Source organism: Cucumis melo, chromosome 9 (assembly GCF_025177605.1).
Source record: "Cucumis melo cultivar AY chromosome 9, USDA_Cmelo_AY_1.0, whole genome shotgun sequence".
In the NCBI taxonomy this organism is placed as follows: domain Eukaryota; kingdom Viridiplantae; phylum Streptophyta; class Magnoliopsida; order Cucurbitales; family Cucurbitaceae; genus Cucumis; species Cucumis melo.
This window is the reverse complement of record NC_066865.1, coordinates 12,522,313-12,540,137: the sequence shown is the minus strand read 5'-3', so window position 1 is coordinate 12,540,137 and position 17,825 is coordinate 12,522,313. Positions and strand designations below refer to the sequence as shown.

The 17,825-nt window shown below is 36.1% G+C and overlaps 1 protein-coding gene across 1 annotated transcript; it reads right to left on the bottom strand.

Annotated features, from left to right (window-relative positions):
* Positions 1-4,936: 4,936 nt before the first annotated feature.
* LOC107991723 (uncharacterized) lies at positions 4,937-6,336 on the bottom strand. The gene is made up of 2 exons (XM_017047068.2): positions 6,211-6,336; positions 4,937-5,371 (listed from the first exon to the last, which is right to left on the bottom strand). The coding sequence occupies exons 1-2, from the start codon at positions 6,334-6,336 to the stop codon at positions 4,937-4,939; spliced, it is 561 nt and encodes a 186-aa protein (XP_016902557.2).
* Positions 6,337-17,825: the final 11,489 nt, after the last annotated feature.

The following is a 17,825-nucleotide window of genomic DNA, read 5'->3' as shown; positions in this document are numbered from 1 at the left end:
TCGTTGGAGGGAGAACTGTGGTGCGACCCAAAACGGTTCAAAAGATGGCCAATGCTTCCAACGAGTGGCGAATGCTTGTTCAGTGTCAGAAACCACTGGAAATGCACTTGCGGCGAAGGATACGGGCTGAGCTCGAGGACTTCCAACATTTGTCCTAAGAAAACGCGAGCGAGAATGCCCCAGACTCAGTTTTCTCGTCTTGGGAAAAAAGCGGTCCCCCGACTGTTTCTTGCATTTGCTTCGTATTGGTCATAAGTCTTTTTATCTTTGGGGCTCGTACTCCATGGAATTCAACCCACACTCCTGGAATGCTCCTTGACACGTTTTCCCAAGGTATAGGTCGGGAAGCGAGCTCGTTGGAGGAAGAATTGTGGTACGACCCGAAACGGTACAAAAGATGGCCAATGCTTCCAACGAGTGAAAAACGCTCGTCCGATGTCAGAAACCACTGGAAATGTACTTACAGTGAAGGGAACGGGCTGAGCTCGAGGACTTTCGGTGTTCGTCCCAAGAAAACACGAGCTAGAATGCCTTGGACTTAGTAAAGGATTATGTAAGAAGAACCTTGTTTGGTGTATAAAATCTCTAGGCGAGGCACTATATCATCACACGAGGAAGGTTCACTAGAGGACAAGAAGGGTAGTTGGTGTTGATGTGACTTGACATAGGCTGCAACCGGAGCTAAATGATTAGAAGAATAGAAGTTTCTTAATGAAAGTTGCCTATATAAAACCTACTTCTACCAAGCAAAGTGTGTCTAGATGGGCCAAACCCTATAGCCGTAGCAGAAACGACAAGCCTTTCCGTTGTTTGTAAAAGTACTTTCTTCTTCTTCTTCTTCGGTCAGTTTGTAAGTGAGAGCTTAGGGACAGAGTAGAAAAGATTCCACCATTCCCATCTCACCTAACTTGTAATATTCCTTTTCTTTACTTTCCATTTTCATATTTCTTTATGATGTAAAGTGTTTATATTGTACAGTGGCCTAAGGCTTATATTCTTTAATACATTACATATGTATACCTTTTTAATCCAACATTCCTTTACTGTTCATCTGTCTTTGTGTCATGTAGTTTAGGCTTGTCATAAGTTCTTGATAAGTCGTATAACTTGTAAAGCTTATCGTGTTAGTTAAGCTATAATCATCACTTGGCGAGTGTATATCGCCAACTACTCGAGGGAGTAAGCAACAAGGATATGGCTAACGTGTGCAGGGAGGAGTTTAAAGACAAACTCCACCTTGGAGAGATAACTTACATCACTTGTGTCCCAAAAGAAGAGCAAGTGTGGGTACTTGGTACCAAGAGGTTGTCACCCTTAAAAGAGATGTACTATAAATCTTGTAAGTAAACACTTCTAGATAGACGTTGCTCAACAAAGCTTTACTATTTGTATTTCGAGAGAGGAGCAAGGGTGGCGTTTAGGGCATTGAGAGGTGCTTGTCTTAATCATAAGTTAGTTGATCGATCTCTATCACATCAAGGTTGCCGTATGGCTTAATCGCCTAACAACGTAGAGACTTTCCTTCACTATTTCTTAATACAAGTTAGTTCACATTTCCGTCTCACCATGATTCTTATCCCTTTTTATAGATTCTCTATTGTTAATAGTAGGATTAACATTTAGATACATTTTACCTTATATTGTATAGATAAATACTTTATACCGCTTAGATCAAGAGTGAGCCATATAACTAAGATTTGATATCAATTCCTTGTGTTCAACCTTGGACCATCCAAGAAACCTATTGTTTTGTTTATACTTGGGCAAGTAACAGGAAAACTCGTACTACGTGAGAATTTAGTAGTTACGCAAGAATCGGAGACACAGTGAGCATCTCGCATGCAATGGCCATGACTTACCGCGTAGAGAGGTTTGTGATGAGAACTTAACTTACATATCCTAATCGCAAACCTACACATTACAATTATAAATAGCACAAACAACCAACACTAAGTCTATAACAAGCAGCGGTCGTGCCATACCTTCGTCCTTTCTTTGTAAATTTTGACATTCTTAGAGGCTCGAGAATGCCATTCTTGAAGCTCGTGCAATTGAAGTTATCTGGCCTCTCCTACGACGTTATTATCGAAGTTTAACTTTTTGCACTCCCATAAAGCCTTATGCTCTAATTCTAGTAATAAATGGCAGGCCTTCCCGAAGACTAAAGCGTAAGGGACATTCCAATAGGCATCTTGTATGTAGTGTGATAAGCCCATAACACCGAATCCAGATGATCAACCTAGTCCTTGTGGGATAAATTTACTACTTTCTCCAATATTTTCTTGATTTCCCTGTTGGAGATGATAACTTGTAGAAATACAAGTTATTATGGCCTTTTATGAAAAATAATGAAGACTTATCACATAAGAATAGAAGAAAATAAAGGAAAAATTAAGCGATTTGATTAACTTGTAGATTGCGTCTTGCAAAAGAACCCAATCTCTATTTTATTGTGTTTTCAATGTTTTTATCACAAGATAATAGGCAAAAGAGGTAGAGATTTTTATAATAATATATGTTTTGTATCGTCTTGAACTATTAAAGAACACTTCATTTTGATTAGACAATTAGACATTCCTTCCTTGCCATGCCTAGACTAAGTTCACTTTCTATCACACTTCATTAACCGTTGAGGCATTTTGTCACGATGGGATATGTTCCCCATCCTCATGCACCGATTACAATTAACCACATAGTTTCTTGCATCTTGAAATAGAATGGGCTAGAAATCTCCACTCTGCAAGACCTTCGCAGCTGCCTTTTATCTGCCAAAGTACCCTTCCTAGGGTGCTTCATGACACTTGGCAATTATCTCTTTTGTTTCATACTCGGGAACACATCTTCTTAATATCTGGTCTCACCCACTTTGTAAAGGAAGGGCTCATCCCATATATAGAATCTGCATTTATCAAATAAGTTTTTTTCTTTGTTGATTGTTGAAGCTTTGTGACCATGTTTTACATGCCAAGTAATTGACTATGTATGCATACCAAGGTTCCTTTTCTTTAATGCAAAAGATTTGCTCATCAAGAAAACCATCTTCAATCTCTTTATTCATGCGCTGGAATGGTTCGTTGCTTTTATGTGATAAGTGATCCACCACTTGGTTCTCGGTACCTTTACGGTCTACAGTCTCCAAATCAAACTCTTAGAGCAATAATATCCATCTGATCAATCGCGACTTTGCATTCTTCTTTGCCATCAAATATCTGATCGCAAAATGATCATAGTGTACCATAACTTTGGAACCAATAACGTAGCTCATTTACTTTTCTATTGCAAATACTATCATGAGCAATTCCTTCTCTGTAGTTATGCAATTTTCTTGGGCTTCATTGAAAGTTTTGCTAGTATAGCATATAGGGTGGATAACTTTGTCTTTCTTTTGACTTAACATAGCCTTTACCGCCATATCAAATGGTTGTGACCAATCAGGTGATATGAGGATAGACGCTGAGGTCAACACGTCTCTTAAAGTTTGAAACGCCTGATGGTATTTCTCATCAAAGTTGAAGGGTTGATTAACATATATCATGTTACTTAGTGGCTTGACGATTTTGAAAAATTCATTGATGAATCTTCTGTAGAATCTGGCATGTCTCAAAAAGCTCCTTAATGGTTTGACATCTGAAGAGGGTGGCAATTTGCTGACCGCATCAATCTTCGCGGGGTCCACTTCTAATCCTGCATTAGAGATCTTGTGCCTAAGCAAAATTCCCTCTGTGACCATGAAGTGACATTTCTCCCAATTAAGCACGAGTCGTGTCTCTTTACATTTCTCAAATACTTCTTCCAAACTACCCAAGCATTCTTTGAAGGATTCCCCAAAAACTAAAAAGTCAACCATAAAAATCTTTACTGATCTCTTTACGAAGTTTGAGAAGATAACTATTATGCACCTTTGGATTGTCCCTTGCACGTTGCATAAGCTGAAAGACATGCGGCGAAATGCAAATGCCACAGGGTCAAGTAAATGTGATTTTATATTGATCTTTTGGTTGAATAATAATCTGGTTTTAGCTGGAATAATCATCCAAAAAGTAGTAAAATTTCTTTCTAGCAAGTCGCCCCAACATTCAATCAATGAAAGATAGAGGGAAGTGGCATTTCTTTGTTGTCGCATTCAGCTTACGGTAATGCATGCAAATCCTCCACCTTGTGACAGTACGCGTTGGAATTAGTCCATTATTTTCATTCTACAGAACAGTCGTTTCTCTATTCTTTGGAACATATTGAGCTGGACTAACCAACTCACTATCTGCGATTGGATAGATGACCCCGCATCAAGTCACTTGATAATCTCTTTCTTGATGACTTTTTTCATTGCAGGGTTCAATCGCCACTGAAACTGAATAGTGCCCTTATGACCCTCTTCCAACTTGATTTTTTTTTTGCATGCAATAGGATGAGCTTATTCCTTGAATGTCCGCCATGGTCCAGCTTATCTCCTTCTTGTGGTATTTTAGCACTCTCAAAATGCCTTCTCTTCTCGACATTCAATTGGGCGGAGATAATGACAAGACGAGTTTCATTCTCCCCCAAGTATGCATACTTCAGGTGGTTGGGCAACGACTTGAGCTCTAATTCTCGTGGTTTTTTAATTAATGGCTTAATCTTCTTTTCGCCTTTGGTTTGCAGATCCAAAGGTTCGAACTTCCTTGCGCCATATACAACGTTTACTTCTTCCAATATATAATCGGAGTCTTCTTCTTCAAAGAATTCTTCAGGGCTAAACAGTTCGACAAACACTTCTTCCTTGCAATAATCCCATCCAAGGGATTCTATATAGTACGTTGTAGTTTTCATCATCCATGAGAAATTTTATCGTGTTAACAACGTTAAACTTGACTTCTTCATTAATAAATCACATTGTTAACTCCCCCTGGTGGACACGACCAGATGAAAGAAATGGCCGCCCTAAAATGATAGGAACCTCCTAATTAGCTTCATAATTTAGAATGACGAGGTCTGCGAGAAATAGAAATTTGTCCACCTTCGCCAAAATGTCTTCAATCGTGTCTTTAGGCTTTGTGATGGATCTATCAGCAAATTGAAGTCTCATGTGTGTGGGTTGAACCTCCCCCATCTCTAATTTCTTGAAGATATAAAGAGGCATCAAATTGATACTTGCTCCAAGGTCATATAGTACGCAACCCAGATCCATCCAGCCTATTGAGCATAGTATCATAAAGCTTCTAGGATCTGTCATCTTCCTGGGTACCCCATTCCTGAAGACGTCACTTGTTTCTTGCATTAGAGCTACCGTTTGAAAATCATTTAACCTACTTTTCTTCGCCAAGATATCTTTCAAGAATTTCACATAAGAAGGCATTTGCCCTAACACATCAACAAACGAAATGTTGATGTGAAGCTGTTTCAAGACATCCAAGAACTTGTGAAATTATTGTTCATCGCTTTTCTTCTTGAGGCGACCGAGAAATGAAGGAGACGATAAAGGATTTTAGCTCGTCACCTGGTTAGATGCTTCGTCGTGTTGTTTTCCTCACTTGGTGTTGTCCGTTTGCTTGTTCTATTCATCATTATTCTACAAGGAAGAAGTATATTCATCTAAAAGGGAAATTTTAGGGATTAGAATTGGTACTTGAGTTGCCAATCATAGCAATGAAGTGAAAGTGGAATTTTTACGTTCAATTTTAGGGTCGTGGATGGTCAAATTTCTTCCGCTTCTAAGTGTCACAGCTTGACACTTCTCTTTCTTAGATCCCCCCGCCTGACTTGATGTAAGGTATTACTTGGGAAGAATCCCTTTGGTCTGCCAGAGAAATGACTAGGTAACTTTCCTAGTTGTAATTCCAGATTCTTGATTGAAGTGGCTTAACTCATACTTGCAAAGAAGGTTCTCCATATACGAGGATGAGGATGGAACTGTGGTAGTTGTTTACTGATGGTGAGGTGCTGAGCGGTGTTTCTTATCATTGTGATACCTTAGGCGATAGCCAGGTGCTTCACCGTGATAATTTCCTTGACCATCTTATCGCCTTAGATTGTTTTGCTCTTGATCCCTTAACTAAAGTTAGGGTGGTCTCTCTACCTCTCATTGTAAGTATTGGAATACAAGTCATTTTTCACATAGGCGACAGTTTCAGTGTTGAATGGGCATGTGGCAGTGTTATGAGGGTTGCCGCATCCCAAACAGCCCATCTCAGCCACCTATTACACCATGTGAACAGAGCTTCCTACGACATTTACTTGTGATAACGCCATAGATTTGAGTAGCTTGTTCATTTTGGCGACTTGTCCTTGTAAAGCCACCATGGTATTTTCTATACATTCAATCGTCACTTCTTCTTCTTTCTTGGCAAGAGCCAAAACCATTATCTTTCCACTCTTGACTGTTGCTGGCCATTGAATCAAACGTAGTTTTTCTTTGGTTGTACGAGCTTTTCAGAATTCTTCCTAAGAATAAGGTATCAATTGACTGCTGAGTGTTCTTAATTAGCCCAAAATAAAACATCTCAATAAAGACACATTCCGCAATGCCATTTAGGGGGCAAGCCTTCACTATCCTTTTAAACCCGCTCTACGCGTCATGTAGGTTCTCTCTATCATGTTATTCAAAGCTCATCGAGTCCTATCTTCTCTTAGAGTTTTCAACAGGCGGGAAGAAACCTCCCCTTATTTCAGGGAGAGGACATGTCTCGGTGTAAACGAAAAGGTGTGAATCGCAACTCTTCTACAGATATGCCAGGCATATGGAAGGATGCACAGATAGAGTAAAAGTTGCGAATATAATCATGTGGATCTTTTCTTGGATGTCTGCGAAATTGTCCTGCGTTCTGAATTATTTGTAGCATCACAAGCTTGATTTCAAACCTTGTGTTCTCACTAAATGTAGGATATGCGATTCCAGGATTAAAGTCATATAAATTTGGTGAAGCATAAGACCTTATAGGTCTGTCCCGATCATCAGCTAAATAAGTTGGGTTGGCCCCTTGAGCAGCTTGGTTGGCAGGGATTCCTTGATTATTTTGGTTGTTCATTATGTTTGTTCTTTGCCTCCATTGCCTTTGTCGTTTGTTTCTCTAAAATGGTCGTTCAATCTCGGGGTCAAGCATGAATTCAGGTTGTTCACCTTCAGTCATAAACTTGTTTACACCCTCTTAGGCTAAATTGTGCAATTCAACTCAAACAAAACTTATGCATGAGATTGGCGCACAAATTATGATCAAAAAGAAAAAAAAAATCATTAAGTTTCCCGGCAACGGCGCTAAAAACTTGTTTATTTTTATGTGCATATGCAATAGCTCGTGATTATGTCATGGTTAGGCTATAATTAAGCGATGATAACTTGTAGAAATACAAGTTATTATGGCCTTTTAGGTAGAACAATGGAACCAAAACACATGATAATTAGTCAAAACACATAGCTTATATAAAAAATTTATAAATATAAGAGAATATAGTTTGCATAAGTTACCACGCTTGTTTTACCCTATTTTAAGTATTTTATCGCAGGTTTATAAAGAAAAGAAGAAAGTCAGTGAATCACAGAGGAGCCATGCTACATGATAAGAACCTTGGTGATTAAGTGTCGTTACGCGAGGAACCATATTAGCACGAGATGGAGATTCACTAGAAGACAAAAATGGTAGTTGGAGTTGATGCTGACAAAGGCAACAATTAACGCTTTATACCGCCTAAATGAAGAAGTAAGCTTTACAACTAAGATTTGATATCAATTCCCCATGTTCGACCTTGGACTTCCCAAGAAACCTGTCATTTCGCTTACACTTTAGCAATGATAACTTGTAGAAATACAAGTTATTATAACCTTTTAGATAGAATAATGAGACTAAAATGTATAGGAAATGTCTCAAAATGCTAGCTTATGTTGTAAATTTATAAATATTCGGAAATACACTTTACATAAGCATCTATGCCTGTTTGACCCTAGTTTTAGTGTCTTAACACAGGATTAGAAACAAAAAAAGAAGTTAGTGAATCGCAAAGGAACTCGCACGAAGACTAGGCGAGAAGACCACACCAGAATGCGAGAAGAGGTTCACTACAAGACAAAAGTGGTAGATGGAGTTGATGTGACTTGACAACAGAGGCAGTTTTCAGTGCTGACAAGCCCAGAAGATTAGATTTCCCGCCTAAATCGCCTAAAAAAAGGACTACATCTTTACCGAGTAGAAAAAGATCTGAATGGACCATCAGAGGCTTGAATGAGCCAAAACCTAAAGAGTGGTGGAAAGGCTTCCTTTCCACCGTTTGTAAAGCATTTCTTTTTCTCCAGTCAGCCAATGAGTGAAAGCTTAAGGTTTGAGTGAAGAAGATCCCAATCTCAATCTCCCCTAACTTGTAATGTCATTTCTCTTCTTTCCATTCTTTGTATTTCATTGTAATATATTTGTTCATATTGTACAATGGCTTAAAGGCCTATATTCTTTAATGCATTGCATATTTATACCTTTTTAATCCATCATATTTAATACATTGCATATGTATTCTTTAATACATTGCCATTTTTGTCTTCTAGTGTACCTTCCTCGTGTGATGATGTAGATCCTCACATAGAAGTTGTACTTGCCAGACAAGCTCTACTTGTGTAGCTTTTGCGCAAAGTCCTATGTGATTCCCTAGTTTCTTCTTTTATTCCTTTTCATGCGTCAACACACTAAAAACATGGTAAAACAGATGTGGAGACTTATGTACAATGTATATCCAAATACTTCTGAATTTACAACAGAAGTTACGCGTTTTGACACTTTCACTATGGGTTTTGGCTTCATTATTTTATCTAAAAGGCTATAAACCTAAAAGCCAACGGAAGAGAAAAGCTCTACTCCTTCTGTAGAAGTTCGCCCCCTCTTCACGTCTTCTTCGGTCAACTTCTGAAAGAGAGCTTAGAGAGAGATTAGAGAGAGAAACCACCAACCATTCCCTTAACTTGTAACAGAGCCAATGAATGCTTAACAAGGCATTCTGCGGCTCGAGTCCTTTCTTTACTTTACATTTTTTCATTTAAAAGTAATGTTTTGACTTTTATATTTCTGTGGTCGAAAAGCCTACATCAATCAATACATTGCATCTTTATTCACCATCTTTCTATCATTTCTCTACTTTTTATCTTGTTGAAGTGACATAGCTAAACGTGTGTAGGAAGGAGTTTGGAAACAAACTCCATCCTAGTGATTGACCTCCATCATTTGTGTCCCGAAAGGAGAACAAGTGAAGTGTTTTGATATCGAGGTTGTCTACCTTAAAAAAGAGGTAATGTGGCTCTTGTAAATAAGAAAATCTAGATAGCTCTCACCTAATTTATCTTTATCATTAGTACTCTAAAAGGTGAACAAGTGTGGCATTTAAGCATCGCGAGGTTGCTCACCGTAATTAGAAGATGGTTAAGTGATGTCTATCGCATCAACCACCACCACATGGGTTAATGGCTTACAATACGAAGACCTTTATTCACATTTTCTTAACTTAAGTTAGTTCACTCTCCATATTCACACCGCTCCATACTATCTTCTACAAAATCTCTAGTGTAAATAGTAGATTATATACATACATACATACTTTATATTGAATAAATATTTATATTGCCTAGAATAAAAAGTAGACATTATAACTAAGCTTGATAGAAATTTCTTGTGTTCAACCCTAGCTTACCCAGGAAACCTCTCGCTTCGTTTGCACTTGGACAAGCGAGAGGAAAACTTGTACTTAACGCAGATTAAGTAGTTACACGTGGAAGGGATATGTACCTTTTATTGCACAATCCTCGCCTAGAGACATGGATAACATATCATATGTGATGATTATGTCTTATTGTGTAGCGTAGTTGCAAACATAGAACCTTAATGACACATCAACAAATTTATTAAGTAGATGAGATGTGCGTTAACAATTGTGTACCCTATCGTGCAGGGTTATGTTAATGATCATGTACCCCATCGTGTCGGGTTATTCTTACCCCACTGATTCTACGAAGAGAGGTTTGCAATAGAAAGATTAAAATGATAAACTCATAGCAAACCAACAAGCATAAGTCCAACTCTCGAAGATGCACAATCTATACCTGGAAAGAGAGAAAACATTTTGAAAGAGTAAGTCAAAAGGTTTATTGAGTGACGATTTTATAAAACACGTTTTCATAAACAGCTTAGCATAAATCCTTGGCTTAAGAAACAAACAACAATAGAAATTCATTTCATGACATGGTATTCGACAACATTGACCATTCCATAGCCACAAATAGTATTAAACCTCTTCGTCTTAAGACAGAGCGATCAATGGAAGCTTTCATTGTTATCCCCCTCCTTTAAGGCATAGTAACACTGAAACACCAAACCAGACAGGAGGACCTATTGGACTATATATGATTTCAAATATGTTTTATTCTAGTCTAAATCTTCCATGGGAACAATCGATGTGAGAGATAAAGCTTTTGAAACTTTTTGAAAACTCCTACAATGCGTTTAAAATAAGGCGTTTTAACATAAGTTAAAACAAAGTCAAAAAATGAAGCAATTTCAAAAAATATTTTATTCTTTTATTCAACTGAAATAAGAACTCCAATGTTGCCACCACTCACCAAAAAGTAATGAAGAAGCAAAGCTTCAAACAAAAATTTGAGAGTAAAAGTTAATGTGGCGATAAGAGTTGTAGTTAAGGAGAGGAACAGACTCATAGAGTACCTAAGATTTCCCACTCAACGACAAGTACTGAGCTTATAAATTAAATATTTTTTTTGTCCAAAAAGGACCCAAAATTCTTCGAAAATTTTAGCCACTTCTAGAAATTGAAAACAAGATTTTCTAGGGAATGAACAAGGGCATTTTGAGTCTTAAGCTCGCAGCATTTTGAACCTGAAAATATTTTCATCTTGAGGAGTATGCGATGAGAGTAAAGCCTAATAGCAAACAAGACTAACCTGCATATGAGAGGTTTAGGGATGCGAAAATGAAGATAAATCTTGGAGGAGGAATTGTGCTTGGGGAAAAGCATTGATACAGAGTGATGCTTGAGGACAAACATTGTTCTAAATTTGGGGGTGTGATAACTTGTAGAAATACAAGTTATTAAGGCCTTTTAGGTAGAACAACGAAGCCAAAATGCGAGATAAAAGTGTTAAAACGAGTAACTTCTATCACAAATTCATAAATATATAAGAATATAACTTACATAAGTCTTCATGTTATCTTGTTTTTAGTGTTTTATCGCAAGATAACAAAGAAAAGAAGAAAGATAGTGAATCACATCATCACGCGATGAAGATTTACTAGAAAACAAGAATGGTAGTTGGAGTTGATGTGACTTGAGAAGGCTACTTTTGGCACTAACATGTGCAAAAGAATAGAAGACTTCCGTCCAAAGTAGCCTATAAAAGAGCTTCATCCCTACCATGTAAACAGTTTAGCTTGAATATACCAAAACCTAGAGAGCTCCAAGAGATTTCTTCCCTCTTCTCTAGTCAACTGTAAGTGAGATCTTAGAGAAAGCTAAAGAGAGAACCATCATCTTTTTCCCCTTAACTTTTAAAAAAGCCAAGGAATGCTTAGGCATTCTGCGCATCGGCTCACCCTTCTTACTTTCCATTTTGTACTTTCATTGTAATGTATTATTCTTTATTTTGTACAGTGGCTGAAGGCCTATATTCATCAATACATAGCATATTTATTCCTTTTTCAATCTGTCATATCTTTACTGTTCATTTTTCCACGTGTTACACGTAGTTTAGGCTTGTGATAAGTTCTTGATAAGAAGTCTAACTTATAAGGTTTATCGTATTAGTTGAGCTTAACCCCATCACTTGGTCAACATTTATAGCAACTACACGAGAGAGTCGATAAATAGAACATAGCTAACGCCCACAGGAAAGAGTTTGATGACAAGCTCCATCTTGGCGATTAAACCTCCATCATTTGTGTCCAGAAAAGAGAACAAGTCTAGTAACTTGGTGCCAAGAGGTTGTCACCCTTAAAAGAGAGGTAATATGAGTCTTATAAGTAACAACTTCTAGATAGTGATCACTTAATTAAGCTTCATCATTTTCATCTCGAGAGGCGAGCAAGTGTGGCGTTTAAGGCACTAAAAGGTGTTCGCCTTAATTAGACGATTGTTAACTGATCTCTATTGCATCAAGAACTACCACGTAATCACTTAAACCGCAGAGACCTTCCTTCATAACTTAACGTATGTTAGTTCAATCTCCATATTCTCACCACTCTATGCCACCTTTCACAGAATCTCTAGTATAGATATTAGGCTAGATACATAGATATACTCTTACTTTATACTGTATAAAGTTTGTATACCACCTAGATAAGAAGTAAGCTTTATAACCAAGGTTTGATAGAAATTCTCTGAGTTCAACCCTAGTTTATCCAGGAAACCTATCGTTTTGCTTACACTTGAGCAAGTGATAGGAAACCTTGTACTACATGTTTATTGTTTGGAAATCAGCAGTGCATAGGTAAGAAGCACTTTTAATTGCATAATCCTATCCTAATTACCCATTAAGTCAACCATTTAGAGCTTACATGACATAACCATGAACAAACATTGCATTTTGTTCACAAAAATAGGGTCTCTAGTTTGTATTGTTTGTCGTTATTAGGCTTTATTTATGTTCCTTAGGTCCCTATTGCCTAGTGCCTTAAACATCAACTTCTATTTTTTGAAATCAATACATGTTTATTGTTTGGAAATCAACAACATATAAGCTCTAACTCATGTTTGTAGTATTTGTACAAATTACCATCAATAGAAATTTTTCATAAATTTCAATTTTTCCCTGAATATTGCAGACGATTTGTCACTTCTTTTTCTTCTTCTTCACAATTTATTAATCTTCTCTTCCGAGTTTTTTCAACTATTTCTTCTTCTATTTTTATTTTTATTCCAAATTTCTTCAGCTCTTCCATTCATCTTCTTTTGGGTAAATAAAATACAGATTTCTTCCAAGATTTTCTTTCTTCTATTTTTATTCATCTTCTTTTTCTTTCTTTCTTAATCTTCTCTTTCTTTCTTACAGCTCCTACACCAGAATATTAAGATCGTTTAAATATCACTTTGATATTATTCAAATGATCATTTAGATTTAAAGCATTTCCTACACGATTGTGTATCATTTCTTACACGATTGTGTATCATTTCTTACACGATCGTGTGATACACAATCGTGTATCATTTACTACACGATTGCGTATTGTGATCGTATAGAAGAAGAATGACATGAAGTATTTTTCTCATCGTTAAAAAAAAAACTACACGATCGTGTATCATTGTTGAAATTTGTGTCTTAAAACTTGTTCTTTGTTATTTGATTCAATAAAATGCTATGATCTTAAAAACCAATAAATTTAGGTCCCGAGGCTATTTTACTGAGTTTTTCAAATACACTTGAACTTTATGTTAAGACATAAACATGGATTAAGTTCAAGTTAATAGCCCAGATAGTCTATAGTGTATGAATAAGGTTGGGCGCCTTATTCAAGATAAACATTATGGATGCAGCCCACTCCGTAGTTAGTACAAACAATGTAATCCTGAATCGTTCATGCAGAGACACGGGAGTGAGGGCGTCCTATGTAAATGGTTTACATAAGACTGGAACCACGAAGTAGTCACTTTTAGTTATAATACCGTAAACTATAAACTGACTATTTCAATTATGATGACCTAGGTAACTTGATCTTAATCCTGAGCTAACTATGAACTTCTGTTCATTCAGTAGTATCCTTAGATCTGCATAGATGAGGGCAGCTCAACATCGCTGGCCCAATAAGCCTCCCATTTCAGGGGTAAGATCGAGTGGATAGCTAGGGACATAGGGTGCAAGATGGAATTCACTCCTACCCACTTCTGGGATAGTAGATAGGTTGTTCCCTTAAGGACTGAATCCAACTCTTGAACAAGGGGCCCCACCTTCTCATTGGCCCGAGAAGGATTCTGGTTTATAGGTTGGACCTTAAACCAATTGTTCAATAATGGATCAGTGGGTCTAAAGGAGCAAGATGTAATCTTGGAGATAAAACGGTATTTTGATCCAGCCAAAATTACAAATAACCTGTGAAGGATCGATTTACCCATTATGGTTATATCAGGTGGACAAAAATATATCTATAGCGAGGGGAGTGCAACTAAGAGTCTTTCGTAGAATGACTCTTTAGTTAACGAATGTTGATTAAGTTTAGTTTAAAAGAGTTTAGCCAGTTACTCTTGGATCGTTGGAGCCCATGATCTATAGGTCCATTAGGTTTCCCTACTAGCTCATATGGATTCAACTAAGAACAAGAATGTTGAAGTAACTCAAATTGTTCGAATTAAGATAAGAGAGAGAAACCGACAAATATATAAGATATAAGTCGGTAGAAATAAGCTTTAAGCTTTTATTTAAATATGAATATAGATTCATATTTAAAAGCTTGAAAAGTTTTGAAACGGTCAAAGTTGTGAAAGTCAACTTGTTGATTTTTAACTTTGAGAAATAAAACTTCGATCGGGTTTATATTCAAATATGATTTGAATTTTAGAGAAATGAATGTGGATTCATACTCGGGAGGTTAGAATTAGTCAAGACCGAAAAATTAGTAAAAAGTCAAAAAGTTGACTTTTGACTAAGAAAAGTCAAAGTTTGATTTTGACTTAATTGGTCAATTGACCAAAATGTTCTTTGACTAATTATTCTATTACTAAATGTTAGTGGACGATGTGGCAGTCTATTGTGAATTAAAGGCCACTAATTTCATTAAAGAGTTAATGAAAAGATTAGGTGTTGAACATATATGAAATAAATTGCATGTAAATTTCATATAAAACTTCTCATTACCAAATGAAAAGTGGATGAGGTTTTCTCTGGAAAACACCTAAATGATACGCTCCCATCTCTCTCTATATTTCACTTCACAAAACCGAGTCCCACAACTCCGTTCTTGGTCCTAAGCAGAGTAGGTCAGTTTGGTGGTTGTCCTTGTTCGTGATTTTCAGGCAGAGAAGGAAAAGAATTCAAAGAAGAAGCCCAGAACTATAAAAGGTAAGTTCTTTGTTTACTTTTTTGGCTTCTCGTTTAAGTCCATCGCATATCATGTGCATGTTAGCTTCTAAATCGTTTAGATGCATATATAGAGTAAAGCATGATCTATATCTTCCACTGCAACATGTCTCTAGTGGTTTTTCGATCAATCATCTTCTACATGATCGTGTATAATTTTCTATACAATCACGTATCATGATTGTCTAGAAAAAGAATTACACAAAGCATTTTTCCATCATTAAAAAGAACTATACGATCGTATATCATTTCCTACATGATCACGTATCTTGATCCTTTAGAAGAAGAATTACACGTAGCATTTTTTTCCATCGTTAAAAAGAACTATATGATCCTGTATCATTTTCTAGACGATCATGTATCATTTTCTACACGATCAGTTATCATAATCATTTACAAGAAGAATTACACAAAGCATTTTTTCCATCGTTAAGAAGAAGAATTACACGTGCTCGTGTGACCGACTAATCACGTGTTAACTGATACATTTTTTGTATTTCCCATCCTGGGCCTGTTGCTTTTTCCATTTTCAAAATTTTAATATATAGTGTAAATATTTTGCCAGTTTGTTATATTTTTTAAAAAAACCTATAATTAATATGGAAAATATAATTATTAGTGAGAAGATAATTATTTAATGAGGAGAGATTGTGTGATTGGATTTGTTGAAGAAAGAGAAGATTTTGGATTTCATTTATTTGGAAAAGGAATAAAAGGAAAAGGGAAAAAGGAAAAGGAAACTAATAATAGTAATAATAAATATTAGTATTATTACTTATTATTATTATTTATAGGATTTTCAGTTTGCATGCATTAAAGAAAAGAAATCGTAAAGACTTCTTCCTCTTTATTAAACCCTAGTCACCACATTTTCCCGCCTCGAAGCCCAACCATCCACTCTGCCGTTGTCGTCACGTCTCTATTCATGCTCAGACGAAGCTGCACAATCTAGTTGAAGTCGCTAGCCTTCTCTCTTCTACATCGCACTCTGAGTTGAACCCTTACATGAACAAGCCAATTTGAACACCATACGTCTGTGTTAATTAGTCGAGCTCTTTAGGCACAATTATTTACTGTTCCTGGACCCAAGCCGGTCTTTCTTGTTCGTGAGTCGATCTACATTTGTCTTCTTTCGCTCAATCGTCGTCGCATCGTCGCCAATTGACTTCTTTTTGGTAAGATTAGTTGAGTTTTTTTATTGGGTTTTGGATATACCCATCAAATGGTATTTTTTGTCCTAAAATAAATTAATTTTGGATTAAAGTTGGATTATTTTCTTTGAAGGTTTAACTGGAAAATTGTGGAAGATTTAATTTGTGGAATTTTTCCATCAAAGGTTGAATTGGTTTCAACCTCGTTTTGTGGTAAGTTAAATTGGGGAAAATTTAGAGGTTGGCTAGTGCTATTTTGTTAAAGTAAAGTTATTAAAAAAATTTCCCTTTATGTTTAAACTGAGTTAATTAAGGAAAAATTTACTGTCAACTAAAGGACTTTCTTTTTAGCTAATCTCAGATAAGAGATTCTACTACTAGACCTTTGAATGTAAATTTAAGAGTCTGCATGTGTTGACTGGTTATGCATTAATATAGTTAAATGCATAGATGAATTGTAGTTGTTGGCTAATCTTATATGACATTACATGATTATGTGGACTATTATGATTGATGTTTCATGTCATATTTATGATGACAGTTACATGCCTTGGACTGTAGTGCCTGTTAGCTTTCACTATTAGGATGTGTATACCTACATGTACGGTGTCCCTTGGGATCACCACCTTTTACAACTATGACTGTGTGCGTTTGACGGGACCATCAGTCTGTCATGATTCATGTGTGGTCTGACGGGATCACTAGATTGATGTATGCTTCTATGGAATCACCAGACTGATGAGTGTTCCTACCGAATCACTAAACCATGTGTGTTCATTCGAGATTGTTATGTTAGAGGTACCTCCTAATGGAAAGTTAACAGTTCACCTAGCAGAACCAGTAGTGGGTTCCTTATTAGGTATATTCTTATACTCGCTCTTTCGCATGCTTAATATTTTAGGTAAAGGTAGAGGAAATTATATGGAAAGCTGGCAAGCAACAAGAAGTGCTGATGACATGTCATATGAGGACTCCATTTTTTCTTCCGCTTTCCATTACTTGTTTTCAGTATTTTGACTATTAGCATGATTACGAACTTGGCGTTTATTTGTTTTTAATTTCTTTAAAATTTATATAGGGTCTGAAATAGAATTAAGTCTTCGTGGTATTTTTACTCTTTTGCCAAGTTTATGCTTTATGAACAGTTGTATTTGCAATTATTTACTGAAGAATTAGTTTTTCTTTTTTTCAAGAAATTGTAAAATTGTTATTTATTTTAAAGTAATGACCTCAGCTTAGTTTGAAAAGTTGGGTTGTTACATAATTAATAGTTTAAATGAGACATTTTTAAATATAGCAAAAAAATTAAATTATTTACAAATTATAGCAAAATTTATTCCATTCTCCAAAACTCATTAAGTTTTTTTTTCATAGTATTTTGTAATTCCTCCTAGTTTAATACCATTTTATTTAATTAAATTAAAATTATAAGTTATTTAAGGGTTTTTCATTTAACTATGATTTAAAATGTTTCAAGCCTATTACTTCGTTTAACACTAGATTTTGAAACATGAGAGTTTGTGAATTGATGATGGATGAAGGTGGCTACTTTAAATCACTAGGATAGATGAATGCTTTAAAACTTAATAATATGCATAACATAAAAATTATAATTAACATATGATCATTAACTTGAACATAAATAAAATATA